This window comes from Diadema setosum, chromosome 12 (genome assembly GCF_964275005.1).
Source record: "Diadema setosum chromosome 12, eeDiaSeto1, whole genome shotgun sequence".
NCBI classification, from domain to species: Eukaryota; Metazoa; Echinodermata; class Echinoidea; order Diadematoida; family Diadematidae; genus Diadema; species Diadema setosum.
In genome coordinates this window covers 31848386-31869811 of record NC_092696.1, presented here as the reverse complement: position 1 = coordinate 31869811, position 21426 = coordinate 31848386, and the positions used below count along the sequence as shown (strand labels likewise).

At 38.5% G+C, this 21426-nt stretch overlaps 1 protein-coding gene across 1 annotated transcript in view; it reads right to left on the bottom strand.

The window, feature by feature from the left end:
* Positions 1 to 237: 237 nt before the first annotated feature.
* The window catches only part of LOC140235890 (uncharacterized), a 39768-nt gene continuing 18579 nt past the window's right edge, over positions 238 to 21426 (bottom strand). Inside the window, exons 8-11 of the mRNA XM_072315882.1 lie at positions 14638 to 14823; positions 6828 to 7013; positions 2041 to 2109; positions 238 to 339 (exon numbers count right to left, since the gene is read on the bottom strand). Coding sequence (XP_072171983.1) covers positions 238 to 339; positions 2041 to 2109; positions 6828 to 7013; positions 14638 to 14823 — 543 coding nt within the window. The remainder of the gene's footprint in view (positions 340 to 2040; positions 2110 to 6827; positions 7014 to 14637; positions 14824 to 21426) is intronic.

Sequence of the window (21426 nt, the reverse complement as noted above, 5' to 3'; positions counted from 1 at the left end):
CCCTTAGTTCCTTTCTTCACTTCTTTGCGCCCCCCCCCCCTTCGATTCATGTCTATCAATTTCTAAGAGCGTTGTGATTCTACTTTATGACGTTTAGCCTTGGTTAGTACATCTCTCCGACAATGACTTTGTTATCTGGGCTTGTTCTCTTCTTCCTCTTGCATGTCAATCGTTGTTTTTTTTTTTTTTTTTCTGGTCCTCTCAAGAAACCAACTCCGTGAATATGAATATGCTTCCTTAGCTGTTTGTTTCATCCGGAGAGTGCACATTTTCTTGCCAAGAACCCTGGTCACTTTCGCGGCTGCTGTCGCCTTCTGAGGCATTCCCATCACTGAGTGTCTATTGGAGAGTGAGAGGAGATTGAATAGAATGACCAAGTTTTGTTAGTTAGTTATAGATGACTTGTACATTTTTGTCTGATCCAAATAAGATACCTCGTTGACATGAACTCTTATCGTCAGCATCGTCAGTGTTAATTTGCAACTTGTGTGATATCATCTTTAAAGTTCAGCCAATTTTTCGCCTATGGAACTTCGCTCTGCACGTTTAAGGCAAATATGCGGTGTTTCATGTCGTCGCTTAAAATAACTTCGCCTTCACTAAATACACGGCCTACTATATCTGACACTGACGTTAGCAACCTACATTTTGCGCAAATCTGAAAGCACCATAATAAGAAGGCTACTTCCATTTACATTTTGCGCAGGCATATTATTTCAATCAGTTGTGTATCGTGGTGATATAGAAACATTCATCTCTAGCAATGTCTAGTTTAGGAAATGATAGCGACGTCAACTCGCATGCCGCTGCTGAAATTACTTTTCGAGATCTTCGTAACGTGCGAGTTGACGTCGATGTCATCGTTTTAGGGTAACTCACGTCATTTCCTAAACTAGACATGGCTAGAGATGGCATATTTTCTGAAAGAGCGGGTCTTCTTTTACATTAATGTTTCTAAATCACCACGATACACAACTGATTGAAATGTTTTATCGCCCTCCCTCGTTCTATATTGTTTAATACATCTTTTCCAATTCATACTAAGAATTTATTTTCTAGTACTCGGTATTTTTGGAATGGAACAAATTTCTTGAACTGAAGTGTATTGTGTCCTTACGTTAATTTTTTTTTCTGAAGTTGCTGACATTACGTCATTATAGTATACCTTTTTTAATGAGACGGATATATGTAATGTAATGCCATAAAACGCAACGTTGATGTATTTTTTTTTCATTTTTTTCTCACCTTTACTTCCTCTTGTTTCACTTCACTGATCACCATTACGGTAATGATATAATATATATAATAAAAAACTAATTGTACTGGGTTAAGACTGCAAATCGAAATGGGATTTCTTAAATTATCCAGAAGCAAATGGAAAGTATGCTACTGAGAATACACGGTCTAAATTGATTGGGAAGCGTATACAACTCGTATGCAATTAAATATAAACTATTCTTCTTTGGCCGACTATGGCTTCAGCACGTGTTTGGTAGCGATTTGCAATAATTCACTTTTGAAGTCGCCCGTATTTCCTTATGTCATGTTCGTACCCATTTTGACTTAATGTTGAAACATTTTCGAAGTTGCCTCTAAACGTCTGCCCTGACATGAAAATCTCAAAGGTGCATAACAAGCCACTGGCCAAATCTTGATACTGTCTTCGTGCAATCTGGGGGACAACTTATGTCAAAAATGAAGTGTTGAATAAAAATTGGCGGACCACATTTATGATCGACAGCAACGCAAGATAAATCAATTTATTGGACGGGATCTTCAAGACGTATACTAGTACCAACATGATGTCGTCATCACAGCATGACACAGCATAAAATCTTTACTGAAAAAAAAAAATGGCTATCAAAAGTAAAATGCACGAAACTGTCTCATAAAGGGGTTGCAAGATGAAATGGTTTTAATAAATGTGTGCACTATTTAACAGAGCCTTCGATTTGATATCTTTTTGTTCTGTTTCTCCGGCTAGGCAATGCTAGTTCATCACTAATTGATGAAATGAAAAAAAAAAACATGTATGTATACCTCTGTGCCTCCTTGATAGTCACTCAGCAACTCGCTTAACGGCGAGCAATTGATGCTGATGCATTCCACCTATAGCATGATGACCAATATGAAAAAAGCACATAATAATGAATGATATATGTTATATAATATATATATATGTATATATATATATATATATATATATATATATGTATATATAATATATATATATATATATAACAGGGTGGCCCAGAAAGAACGGAACACTTAAGATCTTTATTTTCACCAACATTGTTGCAAATATGTCATTATTCTGCATACTATTGGAAAGGCCATTCTTCTTCCAATACAATGACATCAAATTCTTTAATTTTAGTTAATGTGTTATGATTTAGGACCATTTTTGTTAACCCTTGCAAATTTCAAAATGTGATCATTTTGCACTCTCAGAGATACCGAAACCAGCGACAATTCGGCTTGTCATAGAACCAGTCGCGTTCACAGTGTGTGGAATGTGGGGCGGACGGTGTGATTGTCATTGTTCGCCCCACATTCCACGTATAGTGAACGCTACTGGTTCTATGACAAGCCGAATTGTCGCTGGTTGCGGTATCTCTAGATGTGAATCACATTTTTGAATGATCACATTTTGAAAATTGCAAGGGTTGACAAAAAATGGTCCTAAAATCATAACACATTAACCAAAATTTAAGATCTTGGTGTCATTGTATAGGAAAAAGAATGGCCTTTCCAATAGTATGCAAAATGATGACATATTTGCAACAACATTGCTGAAATTAAAGATCTTAGGTGTTCCGTTCTTTTTGGGCGACCCTGTATATATATATATATATATATATATATATATATATATATACATATACATATATACATAGAGAGAGAGAGTAAGAAAGAGAGGGAGAGCTTGCTTCCAAAAGGAGCTGAATCCATCATTTTTCAATGGGTTAAGCGCCTTTTGGAGGCACGCTATTCATACAGATTTTGATATTCTCTGAAGGAAATCGTTTCATGGCAGCATACTGAATATTTGAATCTCGTGTTTTTACCAATATGGAATGACACATCCACCTTCAATGCAATTGATTGACAAAATAATTGCCATACATCCACGTAAATAAGCACTGAATTGATCAGTGTTTTAGTAGTAGTCATGATTAAAAGTCATGGGCAGGTGATTCGAACCTACGACCTCCTGATCTCCGGACAGGCGTCATCTCCACTATAGACAACCGAGCTTTCACCAAGTGATGGTTCTTATCCTTATGGCATGAAGCGGGTACTGCGTAATAATATTCAAGATTCGCAGGTTCGAATAATACTCGAGTACATACACCATTGAGTTTTTTTTATTATTATGGCTATTACTTGAACAATGATCTATTCATTGCTTATTTACGTCGATGAAGAACAATCAATTGCATTAAAAAGACCTTAATGGAAGAATATCACGAATTTGAACATCCACCTTCGTTGCAAAGAAGTATTTATTTTGATACATTATTCTTTTACAGACTTTCTTTGATTGTCGAACGTTGGCACTGATTGAGTTTACACAAGACTAAAATGTCACGCTTGAGACGTTTCCTTCTTTTGTCAACCTTTACAACATCTTATATTGGAATTGGGGAAGTATGCGATTATATTTCATGGGGTTAGTAGATTTCGTTAATTAATGCAACCGGAATGACATTAGTACACTGCATGGTGAAATAAATCGAAATATCGCGCTCAAGGTAATTGATGACCCCCCCCCCCCCATTTTGAACGGTTCGGTGTAAAAATGGCAGAGGTAAAAATGACAGGGGTAAAAATGGCAGAGGTAAAAATGGCAGAGGTGAAAATGGCAGAGGTAAAAATGGCAGAAGTAAAAATGGCAGAAGTAAAAATGGCAGGGGTAAAAATGGCAGAGGTAAAAATGGCAGAGGTAAAAATGGCAGAGGTAAAAATGGCAGGGGTAAAAATGGCAAAGGTAAAAACGACAGAGGTAAAAATGGCAGAGGTAAAATGTCAGAGGAAAAAATGTCAGAGGTAAAAATGTCACAGGTAAATAATTATGTCAGTGGTCAAAATGTCAAAGGTAAAGTTGTCAATGGTTGAAATGTCAGTGGTCAAAATGCTAGAGATAAAAATGCCATTGATAAAAATTTAGTCGTTGAAATGCAAGAGGACGAGGTAAAAGTGACGGATTTTTTTCTTCATGTTTCTGACACCTTTCTCGCAATACGCCCTTTTGGTGCCTTCTGAAATAAAGCACGGGGAAGACCGGAGAGAAATGGGACGTGGGGAGAAATATGGGACACTCAAGTAACTTGAAAAATGCTTGGCCAGTCAACAATCCAATTATATATCAGTAAAAAGATGAGCCTCGGTACACCTGAAAATGGACATATTAACCACTATATGTACAGCTCTACAGGTATCTTGTCAGTAAAATATCAAACTTACCATAGATCTGGTAGGTCCTATACTATGTTAATAGGTATTTTAATAAGTGTGCAAACTTCTGAAACTAAAATTGCGTGATAAGAGACACGCAGGTATGAAAAATTGGCAGGGATCTTTTACTGTCTCTGTTACCACTGGGAGAAATTTAATAGGGCAGTGTTACATTTCTCCCCGCGGCACATGTAATTACTACTTTGGTCATGATGGTTATGCAATTGAGTATATGAATATAAGAACGACCCAAGTCCATGGATGACCATTTCAAGTAAACTTAAAAAAACTTCATATTCTTTTTATTTGTCCAATAATATTCTATCTAACTGTGATGGGAAGGCAACATTGTATATACAATTTAGAACATATATCATTATGACAATTAACATTTACATTAATTGTGGAGAGGCCATTTTGTGTGATGGACTTGGGTCGTTCTTTGATTCATATGGACTTGGGTCGTTTTTTGATTCATATACATGATATTCTGCTATAGAGATGAGAGAAGGACGAGAGAGGGCGCTATAATATGAATGTAAGAACGACCCAAGTCCTTCATGTGTACATTCATATAAGATTTAACTCATTTATTTCTGGCACTTCCGGGGGTTATTAGGATTTATCATTTATACACAAGATGAGTCCATGCATAAGCTACAATTTCCCATGTCAAACTAAATTTGGCCAAAAATTGGACTTGGGTCGTTCTTATATTCATATACTCAATTTCTCTCCAGGTTGTTTCATTTCTCCCCGCTTGATGTCCCATTCCCCCAAAATAAGGGGTTAAACAAATCATTAATTACACGAAAATGTTTTATTTATAAAGGGGTATCACTAAATACTCTTAGTGGGGCAGCTTAGCAAACCTATCGTGCATTTTGTGATACAAGCACCAAATTTGGCACAAATGTACATTAACATATTGCAAACATTTTCAGATATTGGGCCACTTGAAATTCTCTCTTTATGTCCGCCATATTGGATTTTAAAATGGTCGCCATTTGAAATCTACAGTTGCGATTATATCTGGGTCTAATGGTGCTATTGACCTGATTCTGGTTTGTTCAGGGATTTACGCCCATGCTTTGGGGCAACAGCTAAGTTTGAATGGCATCAAACATTTACGTTTTTTTTTCGCCTGCGGATTCGTTCAATAATGATTGAAAGAAATCCCATGGCAAACTATCGGTTTCTTCTCTCACTAGAACAGTTTGTTGCTAAAATTCATCTCCAGTTTTAATAGGCATAAGTATGTAAAGTGACCACAAAGTGTTTATTAAACGTCTAGATATTAGTTTTTGCGTCATGTGATACTTGAACAATGTAATAAAATATTTTGCAAGAGCTTACTTAATGTCTGCCGATACATCTGCTGCAGTTTGTTTTCTGCGTTTTGTATTTTTACTTCTACATTATCTCGTGATCAGGCCTTGTGAGATAAATAGGCTCCTACGAAACCTGAATGTGAGAAAATAACATAGAACAGGTGAAAAATTAGCGGTTTGCTTCGACTATGTCTCCTTCACTTCTTTACACTAAACAGTTCAAAAATGAGAAATAATGACAAAATACTAGCCTGGACGTGAGCGGAATTCGTTTGTTGTGTAAGAGTGTGTATGTGAGAGTATGTATATCTGCGTATAGAAGTGGTCATTATGTTTATACCAAAAGTGGGTTCGTGTGTGTGTGTGTGTGTGTGTGTGTGTGTGTGTGTGTGTGACAACTTCATTGGGTGAAGCAACGTAGGATTATACTGTTTAAAGGCTTTGCAGAATAGTTGGACCCCCCTTATAATGATAGATAACAGTAATAATAATAATAACAATAATAAATAATAAAAATAATTTCCATGGGCCTATACTAGGCTCTTAGCTGGTTTATCCTTCATCTGAACAGACAGATTACGCCCCTGCACTTGAATCAAACTCAGAATAATGAGAGTGCTCCAATCTTAAAAAAAAAAAAAACATAATTCAATAAACATTCTTCAAATCTGCAGTTTGGATTTGATAATTCGATAAATACAGTTTGCTCTGGCTAGGTTATCATTCAAAACCTCTTCATACGTTTATCTCTGACGAAATCGCTCTCACACTATACTTCTAACATTTTACCTCTGCCGTTTTTACCTCTGCCATTTTTACCTCTGCCATTTTTACCCCTGCCATGTTTACCTCTGCCATTTTTACCCCTGCCATTTTTACCCCTGCCATTTTTACCCCTGCCATTTTTACCTCTGCCATTTTTACCTCTGCCATTTTTACCTGTGCCATTTTTACCCCTGCCATGTTTACCTCTGCCATTTTTACCTGGCACCTTTTGAACACGACAGTGTTGGACAGATGAAAATGACTGATTCTTACTCTATGGCGTGAAGCCTGGGAGGCAATTGTCGTGAAGAATGTCCTTGGCAGGTTCACCCCTTTGATACTGGCAGATGTAAGATGTGGCAGACGACATAGAAATTCAGTCAAGTTTTCTGCTGCTGATTCTGAGACGAATTCCCCCTCTGACATGGTAGATATGCTAAATATGTAAAGTTCGCTGATCTGTATCAGAAAGAGGAAAAAAAAAATATCAGCCACAAATCGTTTACTCTACCGACCCATTTTCCTTCGTCCGTTTCTGATTCTCTCTCTCTCTCTCTTTCTTTTGAAATTTTCTGAGCATTCGTAACGTATCGTACACGTTACTGTGTTACAAAATTAATTAGTTATTGCTCTATGGAATCCACTAAGTTGGGTCTTTGTTACGAGCTTCGCGGTGGAACACGTCGCAATAATGTTTATCAGTTTATAACATTAACTTACAATAAAAACAAACAAACAAAAATCGCAATGTTTAGTATTGAGATACCTTATTAAGCAATTTTTATGCGACATGGTAACATTTCCTATGACTATTCGTCAATGACAGCAGCATGAAACAATGTAAAGCCTGGAGAGAATAAACCGTTTGACAGATGATAGGAAGGTGTATCATTGTTACTGTATGACTCGACGTCATCGTAGAGTCATAGACACCGGAGTACCCTTCGCGTTACGATGTATTGTTTCCGTCTAGATTCAAATAATGATTTGTGACTTACGAATTGCAAATTACTGCTCCACAGCCTTGCTTTTTGTGGTCTTTGTCAGCGAGGACGTGATCACAAATACGTTCACATTTTTGCACACAGAGTCTTCCAGTGTCATTCTCGATTAGAATATCTTTTAGTATCTTTACTCTGCTCCATTTTATCGTAAATGAAGGGTTCATTGTGCCGCATTACAAACTGTAGCATTGTGAAGTCGCACACGTAGCGTGCAGTGTTTGGGATTCCAAGATTTCAATATAAAGTGTACTATACGAGAAACAAAACTCACGATCCCGAGCACCTTATTAAAAAGAGCTTTACCGGTCTATAACATATTGTGATTATTATTTAGGCCTTATACGCTCCTTTAAGACGTGAAAAAGCTACTGCCAGTGACGTCGTTGGTTGTTTTTAGAACCAATTTGCTGTAAAGATCAAAGCTCCTGACATAATGCGTAAGCTATGTATTTGCATCATGTTGGCACAGTGAACTCATACACACACACACACACGCACACACACACACACACGAAGGTTCGTTATTCCGAAGTTTCGTTTTTTTCCGAGGCTTCATTTATCCGAAACACACAATTCCCTATACCTAGAGGTTCGTTGATCCAAAAATGAAATTCGGAATAACGAACCTTCGGAATAATGAGCCTTCGGACGAATGAGCCTTCGGACGAAAAGGCCTTCAGAATAACAAACTTTTGCAATAACGAAATGTAACCCCCTTCCCACATACCGACGCACACCCGAACCGATACCACATTCCTTCCTGATGAAACAATTTCCCAATGTTGTCAAAGAAGACATAATGGACCGTGTGCAGAAAAGCAGCATCCGCCCGCACGCAAGCTCCACTCCGAATTCATATACAAATCTGCCAAACAAACTCATCAAATTCAAAGCTGCTGATAAAATCAATATCAACGTTTATGCCAACAACAGCTGACTAGGTATCCCTCCCCATGCGCAGCTAAAAAACATATACGCAAAAAAAAAAAAAATGACATAATAAACACATTTTTCCATCACACACACACACACACACACACGCGCGCGCGCACACAAACGGACACTAAATTATCATGTGCACGCACACATACACACTTCCTTGAAACCTCACCATGACGTTTTACACGGCATGTTTGCATGGAAGTAGCCATGTAAGTTATGTGTTAGTATTTCAATGATTATGTCCAGAACGATATTACCCAGCAAAATGTGCTTCAAGGGCGGGCTACAATCCGTGCCGCCAGCCCTCGTCACGGATTGTCGCCAGGCGACAATCCGTGATGGGGGCGACAATCTGTGCCGCCAACGCCCGTCACGGATTATCGCCCTGAGCAGGAGGTGACAATCCGTGTAGGTTCGACAATCCGTGTCGCAACAGACGTCGCTGGTTGTTCTAAAAACGAATTTGCTGTAAGGATCTTTCTTTATTTGGGTAAAACAATACATTTGTTTATTTCAAGCCAAAATTAACATATCATTATTAGTTTTGTGTAGTTCTTTCTTTTATTATGAATGAATTGAATGGAATTGAATTGAATTTGCCAAAATCTTTTTTTTTTTTTTGTTAACCCGGCACAATAATTATGTTATGTATGAGTGTACGTGTGTCTGTGTTTCAATAACGATATTCTTTGCCTTATCCCTTCCTATTAAAAGAAAGAAAAATAATGTGTACAATATTTACTTCCTGGGAATAGTACAGCGCCATGTTCTGCACAACGTTACTGCATTTAGGGATCCCCCACTGAACTCTCTTTCAATTTTTTTTTCTCTCTCTCTATTTATATATATATATATATATATATATATATATATATATATATATATATATATATTGAAACTCTTTCTATATCCTTCTCTTTCTCTCCCTTTTTATCTTTCTCTCCCTCTTTTTCTCCAGCTCCCCCCACTCCTCTCTGCCTGCTTCTGTAATGTTTGTTTCATGGCAAAAATTCAATAAACACATTTATCGGAGAGAAACATTGTATCGTCAGTAAGGAAAACACTGTGTAAAGCCCAACCGGAAAACGGAAGAGACGCATTGCACTCAGTTTCGGTACATTATATTTGTCACTACATAAATAGTGTTTATACATATGCTTTTGTTCATACATTGAATGCAATGATGCTGAGGAGGACTGGAGTTACAGATAATGTTATGTCAATATCAAGTAAAATAGGATTGATTTGCTCTAAAAGGAGTCTCTTTACTACCCTACAATACAGGTTCTTTTTTTTTCATTTCTCAAAAAAAAAATGCAGTCCTCTCCGAACACTACATGACTCATATTAATTATCAGGGGCGTCACCAGCTCTTTGTCAAGGGGGTGCGTTTTGACACTAGAATGTAGCCTGTGAGTTTTTTTTTTTAAATTTATTTATCATTATTTGGTTTATTGGCTCCTGTGTCATGTACATTTACATAATGTACACTATACATTGTACATATCATACATGTGATTGTATACATGTACGAATCTTCGCTATGAAGGACTATAGGGTACATTATGTGACGGTGTGAGATCCTCGGCGATCTTCGGGGGGGGGGGGGGATAGGGCCTCCCACGGTAGAGTATAAAAGTCGCGTTTACAGAACATCTGTAAATCAAACTTTTTAGGGAATTCAACATTACACACACACACACACACACACACACACAAAAACGCTATGAAGAACTATACGGGGGTACATTATGTGACGGTGTGAGATCCTCGGCGAGGGAGCGAAGCGACCGAGCGGGGGAGGGTGTGAGAGGTGGATACTCCCTCCCACGGTAGGGATTTTTTGTAAAGACAAGAGTGTAAAAGTCGCGTTTATAGAGCATTTGAAATCAAATTTCTGGGGAATTAAACATAGTAAAAGCAAATCGCTGTGAGGGACTAATATGATTATAATATACGGGGGTACGACGGTGTGAGATCCTCGGCGATGAAGCGAAACGACCGAGCGGGGGAGGGTGTCTCCCACGGTAGGGACATTTTGTAAAACAAGAGTGTTTATATTCGCGTTTATAGAGCATTTCTAATCAAATTCCTCGGGAATAAAACATACTAAAAAATCTTTGCGAAGGACTATGATCATAACTTTTGAAAACTATATCAATTTCACTAAGTACGGGCAGGGGGAGTGAGCTACTTTTACTTTGCCATTCGTCTGAAATGTATTCATTCAAAACTTAAAAGTGATCACATTGTTTGAGCAATACAATTTGTTCTTGTATAGAAGCATAGAAGAAAAGGAAACATTTAAGTTAAGGTTTACTAAAGGTATGTTTCAGGGGGCACACTCGATTCGTGAGGCTGCCATCTATACACTCAATTGAATATTAGTGTATAGTGCAATAATGTATATTTTTAGTGTATTATTCGCCCTGTTATTTGCGATAAATTTCGCATTTTCAGTTATGAAATTGACAAGTTTTAGGCGAGAAAAGTGCCTTTATTGTTCATTTTGGTCTTTTAATAATTAATAAATTATTTGTTACAGGGGCACAAAAATATGGGGGGGGGGGGGCAAGTGCCCCTCCCCCCCCCCCCCCCGCTTCCAAACACACCCACACACACACACAGACTGGAGGGAGATTTAAGGGAATTTGACTTTTGAACGAAAATATATCATACAACGAAGAAACAAAATAAAACACACCAATATGATCTTTTTTTAACCGTACAGGTTCTGGGGGCAAGATGAATACGGTAATGTAAAGGGCACCCTACATCATGCATATAATACTGCCCTTACAAATTGACTAACAAGAAACTAGAAAAGCACTCTGAGAGCGCAGACCTCCGCCAAGCAGCTACTTTCCACCGATGATTTTGCTCTTCCCAAAGAGATTTTTCTCCTCTTCTACCACTGGGAAAAGCTCTTTGGGCTCTTCAGTCATTTCTACCCATAGGTATATTAACTAGTACATACTGAAAATATACTAGTATAGAAGCCTTTGTTACGTCATAAACCCTCAGATGACCGGCGCGCCTCGCTCTAGCCTGGCGCAGAAAGTGGAGCACGCACTTTAGTGCGAGCATGCAAACCTTAAATACGCCTAGCCTGAACTCCCAAGTTCATTGTCTACCTGTCAAAATATCAAAAATCCTTCATAAATTCTCCAAAAATTATCGGATCATTACCAAAAGTTAATCGTTTGTTACTTTTGTCATTCTCAACCTTTCCTGCAAGTTTCATCCCAATCCGTTTACTACTCTTTGAGTTATTTTGCACACGGACAAACTACCTAACTAACGAACGAACGAACGAACGAACACACAAACTAACGGTAACGAAAACATAACCTCCTCCCTTGGCGGAGGTAATTATTGATTAGGACCCCGTTTACAGGGTGAGGCTCGGCCGCGGCCGAGCCGCGGCCCGGCCCAGCCCCGCTTCAGTTAAACGCGCAAAAGGCCAAATGCGAGGCCAAAATTTCCTCGCATTTGGCCTCGCTCTGGAGGTGGTCTCGGCCGCGGCCGCGGCCGAGCCCGACCTTTTTTGGTGTAAACGCAAACTAGGCCAAATGCGCGGCCAGTTGCGCGGCAAATTTAGTCTGGCTTCCAAACCCTCTGCCTGTATCTTTCGCTATTCAGGATATTAACCCCCTCAACGTCGAAAACTAGTATAGTTTAAGGTCGTTTTATCCTGCAAAGGATTCTTTCCTTCGGCAAAGGCCTTTGCCAGAACGGCGAGTTCGTCGCCACGGAATTCATTTGCCAAAGGGTCGGAAAACCAGACAATACCAAATTGCATTTGTTTTTTTAAGCAGAGCGCCACTACGACAAAATATTGAAAGGTTTGACTCAAAAGCGCGGCCGAGCCCAGCAGTGTAAACTGACAAAATTGCGGGGGTCGGCCGCGCAATTGAGGCCGGGCTGTAAACGGGGTCAAAGTTTCCAGACACAGAGTATAAGACCCCGTTTACAGTGCGGGGCCGGGCTCAGCCGCGGCTCGGCCGCGGCCGAACCCGGCCTCAATTGCGCGGCCGAGCCCCGCAATTTTGTCCGTTTACACTGCTGGGGTTAATATCCTGAACTGCGAAATAGTACGGGCAGAGGATTTGGAAGCCAGACTAAAATTGGCCGCGCATTTGGCCCAGTTTACGTTTACACTGAGAAAAGGTCGAGACCACCTCCAGAGCGAGTCCAAATGCGAGGCCAATTTGGGCCTCGCATTTGGCCTTTTGCGCGTTTACACTGAAACGGGGCTGGGCACGGCCGCGGCCGAGCCGCGGCCAAGCCTCGCACTCGAAACGGGGTCTAAATGGCTGCTAATTGGTATCGTGGTGTTTTCGTGAATAGGGATCGCTCTTCAAAAGTTATTTCTCATCCTAATGATAATTATTGGCACAATAATCAATGATGAACCTTTCACTTTAACAATTTTTTTAATAGCACATGACTTTCTCTGCATAAGCCACTCCAGCGGCGTCGATCCGTTTTCATGATGGGGGGAGTGGGAGGCAACTTGAAGGTGGAGTATAGCATCAGTGCGAGGGAGCGGAGCCCGACCGATCTGGGGAGGGTGTGGGAGGGGGGTATCCCCCTCCCACGACAGGAAGATTTTGCATTTTCAGACCTGAATTTCAACGTTCTAGTGCACACTTCTGGTGAAATTTGTTGGGTTTTTTTCCAACAACAAAAAAGAGGAAAAAGTTAACTGCTTTACTAACTCGCGGCATCTCAGCCCTTGTTTCCACGTGTGCAACATCACTGTGTATAGGCATAGTAATACATGAAAGTTGACAGGGGGAGGGTGTTTGAGGGGTAGCCCCTTCCCACACGGCGGAGCTTTTGCATTTCTAGAATTGAAATAGAACAATCTGATGCACACTTCTTTCAAGTACTCCGAAAAATTGTAAGTCCCCAAATGTGTCGAGTCTTGTTAATCTGTGGGTAGGAACCGAGCGGGGGATACATAAATCAAAGAGGATGAGGGAACTTTTGAATATATATGTGACCCTGCACCTCAAAACAAACAAAAAGTCGCCAGGCATGAACCTTTAGTTAAGACCATATTCTGAAAGAGCAGACTTTAAGCTTTAAAATGATGTATAACTCAAATCAAATAGACTCTAAATATTGGAAAGAAAGCACAAACTCAGGAAAAGTGTGAACTGAGAAAAGAGGCTCAGAAGTACAGTATCTATTCAAGCGCTTAATCTTTACTAAACTGTGCTGGCTGTGCGATGAATGGGACAAAAAACAGGAAGTAAACCACCAGAGTAACAACAATGAAGGAGTTATCAGATTAAATTGAAATTAATCATGCCTCATTAACACATTCTCTCCATAAGTAATGCCAACTTTCAAAGTACTAGCACTATCCTTTCAAACGTTATTAGAGTTGAAAGTGAAGAGTGTGGACAAGGTTTTTCAGAAATGAAAAAGGGATTCTAAAGACACACCTAATCACACTATTCTACCAAAAATGTTCGAAATAAACTGCTAAAAAACACACTTTCCTGCCCGTTTTATGATACCAAATTTTAGCATAATGTAAAAGAAGACTCTCTCTTTCAGAAAATATGAAAAAGTCAAGTTCGGCTAGATTGACCCACTTCACTTATTTTCAGTCCTCACGCAAAACAGTGTGTGCGACTTTATGTTCGTTTTGAGGTGCACGGTCACATTTGAATTCAGGTATCAGATATTAAGCATGCTTTTTGATGAAATATTTTAAATTTGTCAATCCCAAGTTTGCGAAGTGTATGGTTGGAAACCTAACGGGGGATATCGCCCTCCCACGCGACGGAGCTTTTGTATTTTCAGAATTGAAATTAAATAATCTGTTGCACAATGAGTAAAATACCTACGGATACAGTACGGTCGATAGATAGTAAACAGTGTAGTTTCTAAAGGAAAATCAGTGCTGCCAGAGCCCGGGGTGCGATTTCTTTTTGTCCTTGGTGCAAAATATTAAAAAACACATAATATAGATAATAAAAAAGAACAATTATTTAGAGTCCGGCGTTGAGGTCGCTCGCAGACTGAAGTGGTATTTTTTTTAAGGGTCTGAAGGGGGTTTGTCCGCACCCAGCGCACCCCCCCCCCCGTGACGCCCATGATTATAGTCAAATACTACATACCTGGCATGATGATGCTGAGGTGGCGACTGCTGAGAGGAAACTACTGGGCAAGTAGGGACATTCGAGAGTGAACTTCGAAAGACGTGGCATAGTACACACCCACTGGGCCAAGTCTTCTCCCACCGAGGACTGATTTAGGATATCATCATCATCAAGACAAGACATCATCAAGTCCAGATATTCAATCTGAAGAAAATAACGGAATCGAAGTGTGAAACTAAAAAAGAAATATTAATGAAATTTTTCGAAAATGGGAAGAAGGAATGATTGAACACGAAGAAAATAGACCATTGTAGAGGAGGATCGAAGACCATGATATGATGTAATGTGCGGACATTTTCAAGCTATGGACCTAAGATCAAGCCATATTATTATTTTTTTCTTCTTAATCAACACGCCATATGATTATGTTTCAATATTAAGAATGAATAACACATTTATTGGAAGCAGTATAATGTACTCTCCTTTTACACACAGGCATGGGAGTGTACAAACCCTACCAGCTGAGTCAGTGGATGAAAGATGGCTTCGTCATTCCCTATAGTCCGTGATCCTCATACTTAATGGCAGTTAATATCACATACTTTTCTACCGTTCTTGGTCAGGTTCGGATCAATGCATGTATTGCCAGTCATAACGATCCACATGTACACCCAATGAATCAAATGATATCATAAAACATAATGAATAATGGGTGCAATTATTAAAAAGATAAGATGACCCGTGTGCACTAAACAAGGCGAGATAAAACTGGACGAAATAGTGACAAAATCTCCTTGAACAGTAACAAGACATGTTAGAGGAGTAAAGTCGCGCCATATTTTATGAAGGCAATCTCCAAAGGATATAACATTTGTTGAACATTGTTATTGAACATTATTGTTGCCTTATCAAGAGAAATATATTGTTAGTGGACAATTTAACACTGTAATGTAGCTATAAAATGCAAGCAGGATAAAACGTACTGTCTGATTTATTACATTTCGTTATTCGAAGCATCATATTATACCGAATTAACCAGGCTCCCCGACTTTAACTGAAAAAAAAAGTGTGATGCATACAATAGAGTGAGAACATCAAATTTTTTTTTTCAAGAGAATCAAAACTTTCGAGCAAATAACCAGTGCATCAAAGGAATAGAACAATAAAGCAACATTTCTAATTTCCTTCCTTCTACTTCATCTACAATGTTTGTCTCCACATGAAGTAACTCCCACATAATAGCGCCCTCACGCTGTATATTGATCACTTCTGTCTGTCTGTGACTGCAGTCAAACTCGTACAGTGCCCTGCTCCCTAGCAAGCTTCGATCTAGGTTCCTGGTATATAAATCTAATAAACTATCATCGTTATTCAGCAGTTCATCATGCCAGGTCAACTTCTTTAAAAAAAAGTATATTATGTCGATATGGCTGCCTGTCGTTTCTTGCTAAGTGACATCCGAAAACTCATGCTGTCATGATGACATACAAATCATCTTAAGTCTGCTTCCTGAAAAAGAATAGTTGTCATGGTGACATAAAATTAATCTTGCTATACAAAAGTCGTTTCCAAATGCATGCACAGGTGTATACCTGCAGAGGCACTTACACTCTTTCAACATGTACCCTTCGCAAAATGTGAATGTCGTATGTACATGAATCATACAGTCAACTCGACCTGACGAGGTAGTATATGTCGTTGTGGCGAGATAAATTATTTTGCTGAGTATGATATGAAGTTACGGATACAGTCAAACCCGTCTACATGGGCTCTCAAAGGGAAACAACAAAAGTGGCCGCTATAGACAGGTCTGTGGACACTTGCATTGTATCATAGCATAAGATACCGCGTGTTATTCTAACAAAATTCACAAGCAAATAAGTTTGCATGTGCAGCTTGGATTTGTGTGTGTGTGTGTGTGTGTGTGTACAATTTGCTTCATTTTATTGTTTTCTGGTTGCTGTTGTTGTTGGAGTTTTTTTTTTTTTTTTTTTTTTACCTATTTCTATTCTTTTGATTTCTAAAACAACATTTCGGACCCGAGAAACTGCACTGGCTCGTGCCGGTTTACATGAAAGGGGTTCACGAATGAATGTGAGGAATTGATGTCTGCGAAGGTGACGTAAGCAACAAACAATACCCAGACAAGTAACATATTGCCCTTATTTAAAGGACGTATTTTAATCTTGTTCAAATTCTACGATGTTATTAGGAGCTGTATTTGTCCTTGTAGCCTTTATTTAGAGCGACATTACTAGAACCTAGTTCTAGTCAAATTAGTGGTATTCGTTGAAAAGACGGCTTTTCACGGCAAAGAGCTGCATTAATTTTGTCAATCATGTCTGTGTGGTTGTGACTGAGACAGAACTCGGTACAAGCCACGCAATGAACGAGAAAGGCAACGTATATTCATGGCTGATTCAACGGTTCAGCTAAATTTTTGTGGGGCTGGCCGCGTTAGGCAGGTGACCGCAAGTATATAAACGCTCTGATACAGAAATTTCGTGGGGGGGGGGGATTTTTCAGTGGCCGCTATAAAGCAGGTGGTCGCCATAGACAGGTTGCCGCTAAGACAAATTTGACTGTAGTTTAGTCACAACTTAAAATACCATTCTGCTTGATGGCGAGATACTTGACCTGCAAATGACTATCAAAACAAGAGATTAGATATACTACGAATAAAAGATATCACACTTGTATCGACCTTTGCATAAAGACGCTTTTACTTGTAACTTGCTCTTCTTTTGCATAATTGAAAAACGTGTGGAACATCGACCATGTATGTTACGATGAGATAAAAAGAAAAATGTTTCTTCCCACTCTCATCTTTCTGTTGTGCTATGGTATCGAGTTGCTGCCGACAGTGTTGGTTGTTCTCTAAAAATGAGGTTTTTCACATTGATATCCCCAAAGCATAAAATTTGATTTTGCAGTCAGAAAATCCGCTTAACATGTTATGTTGTTATTTCTTTTTTCCTGATATTACACGTTCTTATAATGATAATGCTACCATATAAACGCACAAGTTATCGTTCCCAAAGCATCAGAAAAGAACGTATATAATTTTTTTTTCAAACACTTCACATCTTGCACAATGCATCATTGCACGTTGTCCCCTCATTCTTCTCTTTCTTTCTCTTTATCGCCACTCAGTAAGTTGTAATTTAAATGTTATATTGTTAATGTTGTATTCTACGTAGACAATAATTTCTGAGGCTATTGTCCTCGTCAAGCGTTTGCTTTAGTATGATAATGGTCTCCTGAATTCTGTACATCAAGAATAATAATTGCATAATTTGTTTTTGAGCAATAAATATACTGTGACGTATGTTTGCATAAATGTATGCACAAAATAGTTTGTTTAGTTCTATTTTGCATCGTGTAAGGGGAAAAAGTAAAATATTTGAATTAGTCATTTGTTTTAACTGTAAGATTCAAATTACACTGTATTCAATTAGTTTGTTCAAGTGACTTTGTATTTCATTTATATATGACAAAGAAATTTAGAAATAAAATCAATCAATCAACCCCATTCAGTGGAAAATGACCAATCTCATTCCTTTATTCAAGTCAGGTGATAAATCTTGTCCTACAAATTATCGCCCCATTGCGATTTTACCCTATGTTTCAAAAGATCTTGAACATATAGTACAAAAGCAGCTTACAAGTTATTTAAAAACAAACGATCTGCTATCTACAGCACATTCAGGCTTTCGAGAGCAACATTCTACCATCACTGCTGTGCTAAAAGTCACGGATGACTTTTTGGTCGCCATCGACAGAGGTCTTTACACAGGGTCAATCTTTATTGATTTGAAGAAACCGTTCGATACGGTGGATCCTTTCATAATGTTGCAAAAGCTAAAGCGAATGAGTTTGTCTGACGCTTGTCTTGCTTGGTTTAGAAGCTATTTAACAAATCGAAAAGTCGGAACACTTTTAAATTCTTCTATGTCAGATTTTTCAGATATACTCCATGGTGTCCAATAGTGCTCTATCCTGGGGCCAGTTCTGTTTGTGATTTATATTAATGACATTGTCAGTCAAGTAAAGAATTGTCGCATTCACTTGTCACATAATGACCCAATCCATATTGAAAACGTTCTAAACAACGATCTTAAAAGAATACCACGATTAGATGTGCGTTAACAAACTTACTCTAAATCTCCAAAAGACTGAGGGTTTTTTTTTTTATTGGTTCTCGCTCTTTATTATCACGCCGCAATGCCCTTCGCATAAAGTTATGCGGGCAGGCGATCAAACACAAAGAAACAGTTAAGTATCTTGGAGTTACACTTGACCAGCAATTAAAGTGGGATGTTCACATCAATACATCACTTGGTAAAGCTGGTAAACGTAAAATATTTTAGTCGACTTCGTCATATTGTTAATGAAACATGCTTAAAACTATCATATAATTCTCTTGTACTCCCTCTGTTTGCTTATGCCGATTTAATTTATGACTTGGCCCCGCTGAAATTATACTTCGCAAATAGAAATGTTACAAATAGGGCGGGTAGGATAATTCTTGGGATAAATCCATATAAGCACGTATCAAATCATGAAATTCATCAAATTCTAAACTGGAATTTTTTAAATGAAAGGCGCAAAAAGCATTTAACTTCCATGGTTACCAAATGTCTCCATGACTACAGTGCCCCATATCTCAAAGAATCATTTCACTTTATGTTCCGAAATTACTCTCCCCACTCAAATGGTACCCTCTCACTGCCAAAACCCAGGACCGAATATTGTCGGAGAATATCTTCGTACAGAGGTGCTTTCAGTTATAATGAATTATACCTTCAGAGCCCAAGGGCTGTTTGAGTGTAACCAGTTTTAATTAAAAGATGATGAGGTTATTAAGAAATACTTTTGATTTAAATGTGGCATAAAATAAACTGTACCTGTAATTTGTATTCCCTTTTCATAATGTTCATATTAAGATAAATATCAAGCTTACAAAATAGGATGGGAGGTTGGGGAGGTACTTAGGCCTAATTCTTGCTCCCTTCTTTTCAGAAATTGTTGTAAAGTTATGCTAATGTTTATTTATTTTTTTTTTGATTTGGGGTTTTTGTTTTTCGCATTCAATGTTTTCTATTGCATTTATAATTTACTCTGTTCCTGGACCCCTCGGTATAACAGCTGTATCGTGTAGGCACAGCTGAGTAGGGCAATCCAGCCGTATTTTGAAAAATAATTATGTTGACTGTACGATTATTGTTTTGTTGTTGTTTTTATACGGAAAATAAATATTAAAAAATGATAAAAGGTGATTGCGTTTACATTTCTTTTTTTTTTCTATCAAAGTCCCCCATACGAAAATCATCTTTATTACTATTTACGAAATGACTTAGTTCCAAAACGGACACTTTGTGCATATTATTGTCTTATCCCTGGATTGCCTTATAAACGCCCATTTTAACGTCAGGCTTTGAACTTTGCCTTTCATTTGGGGTAAGTGGGGGTGGGGGAATTATTTTTCACTCATTCACTTCTACACGGACACAGTGGCGAGGCTAGGATTTAGTTTTCATTTCGACAAGAGGTATTTACCCATGCATGATTGCCGCAAGAAATACTCACTGCACGTCATAATCCATTCGGTTTCTGATATAACTTCCCATTGTAGTAGAACATCAATTGTCCTAATCATGATAGTAAACAATCGCCTATATACTTATGTGCACAATCATCATGGGGTTCATTCGTCGCTATGTAATGTTATGCATGAAGTATATATATGCTTTAAGGCGGAATATATGTCAGGCGTTTCGAATGTAATTGTCAACTTTGTGAGGCACTCTTAGATGGAGAGGTACCTTCGCCTACATGTCCCCGGACGCCGGATCTAACAGAAGCCTTCCTTCCTCCCCATCTTTGTAGCAGCTCCATACTGAGTGAAAATCCCTGTAAAGGCTCCTCTAGAACCCTGCATATAATTACCTGGTTTTCATCGACTTTGCTGGATGATCGTCATTCGTTACGCAAATGAATAAAGTAGATTTAATCTTATAGTATCCACTTCGTGTATGTCTTTGCAAAGATATTCAGCAGAATAGCGAGGACAAGAATATGTTGAGGGCTTATTGCTGTTGGTCACAAAGAAGATGGGAAAACAACATATTACTCAATTAATTCTAATAACAAGCTTACTTGACGATAAAGACGACGACATTGAAAAGGATGCCAGGTGCGCCTTTCTATTGACCATAATATATTATTGCAGCCTTGTTTCTGTGTTGCATTTTGCGTCGATCTACAAGAAGTGACTATAAAAGTAGTCATAGTTTACCGCGATGCTTCGAGCGCCTTTTTTTTTTTTTTTGGGGGGGGGGGGAGGGAGAGTTGAAAAGCTGCAGCCAAAAATAGGGATAATCCTTCACCTTAAAGGGCCCCTGAAATCTATATGCATGTCAATTTTGTGTTGATTTATGATGCCCTCAACATCACTTTTGCGGTGAAATGCATATCTAGAAACATTCCATATATTTTTAACGATGTTTTTATTCTATACAATTTGACCTTAATTTCACTCAAACTTGCATACTATAATTTAGATCGCATTATGTTCTTCGTGAGTAGTTAAGGATTTTCCCTCTGAATGGTCACAAAATATATAATATATGAAGGGTTTGTTTGCAAAAACCGATAAGTCCATATTTGCCAAATGGAGATATGTGCAATTAAAGGTCAAAAAAATAAAGAGAATAATAAAAAAATGTTTGCTTCTTTTGACCATAACTTCAAATATGTACCGTAGTGACCAATATATCATTTAAAAGGTATTATTTTGTACTTTAT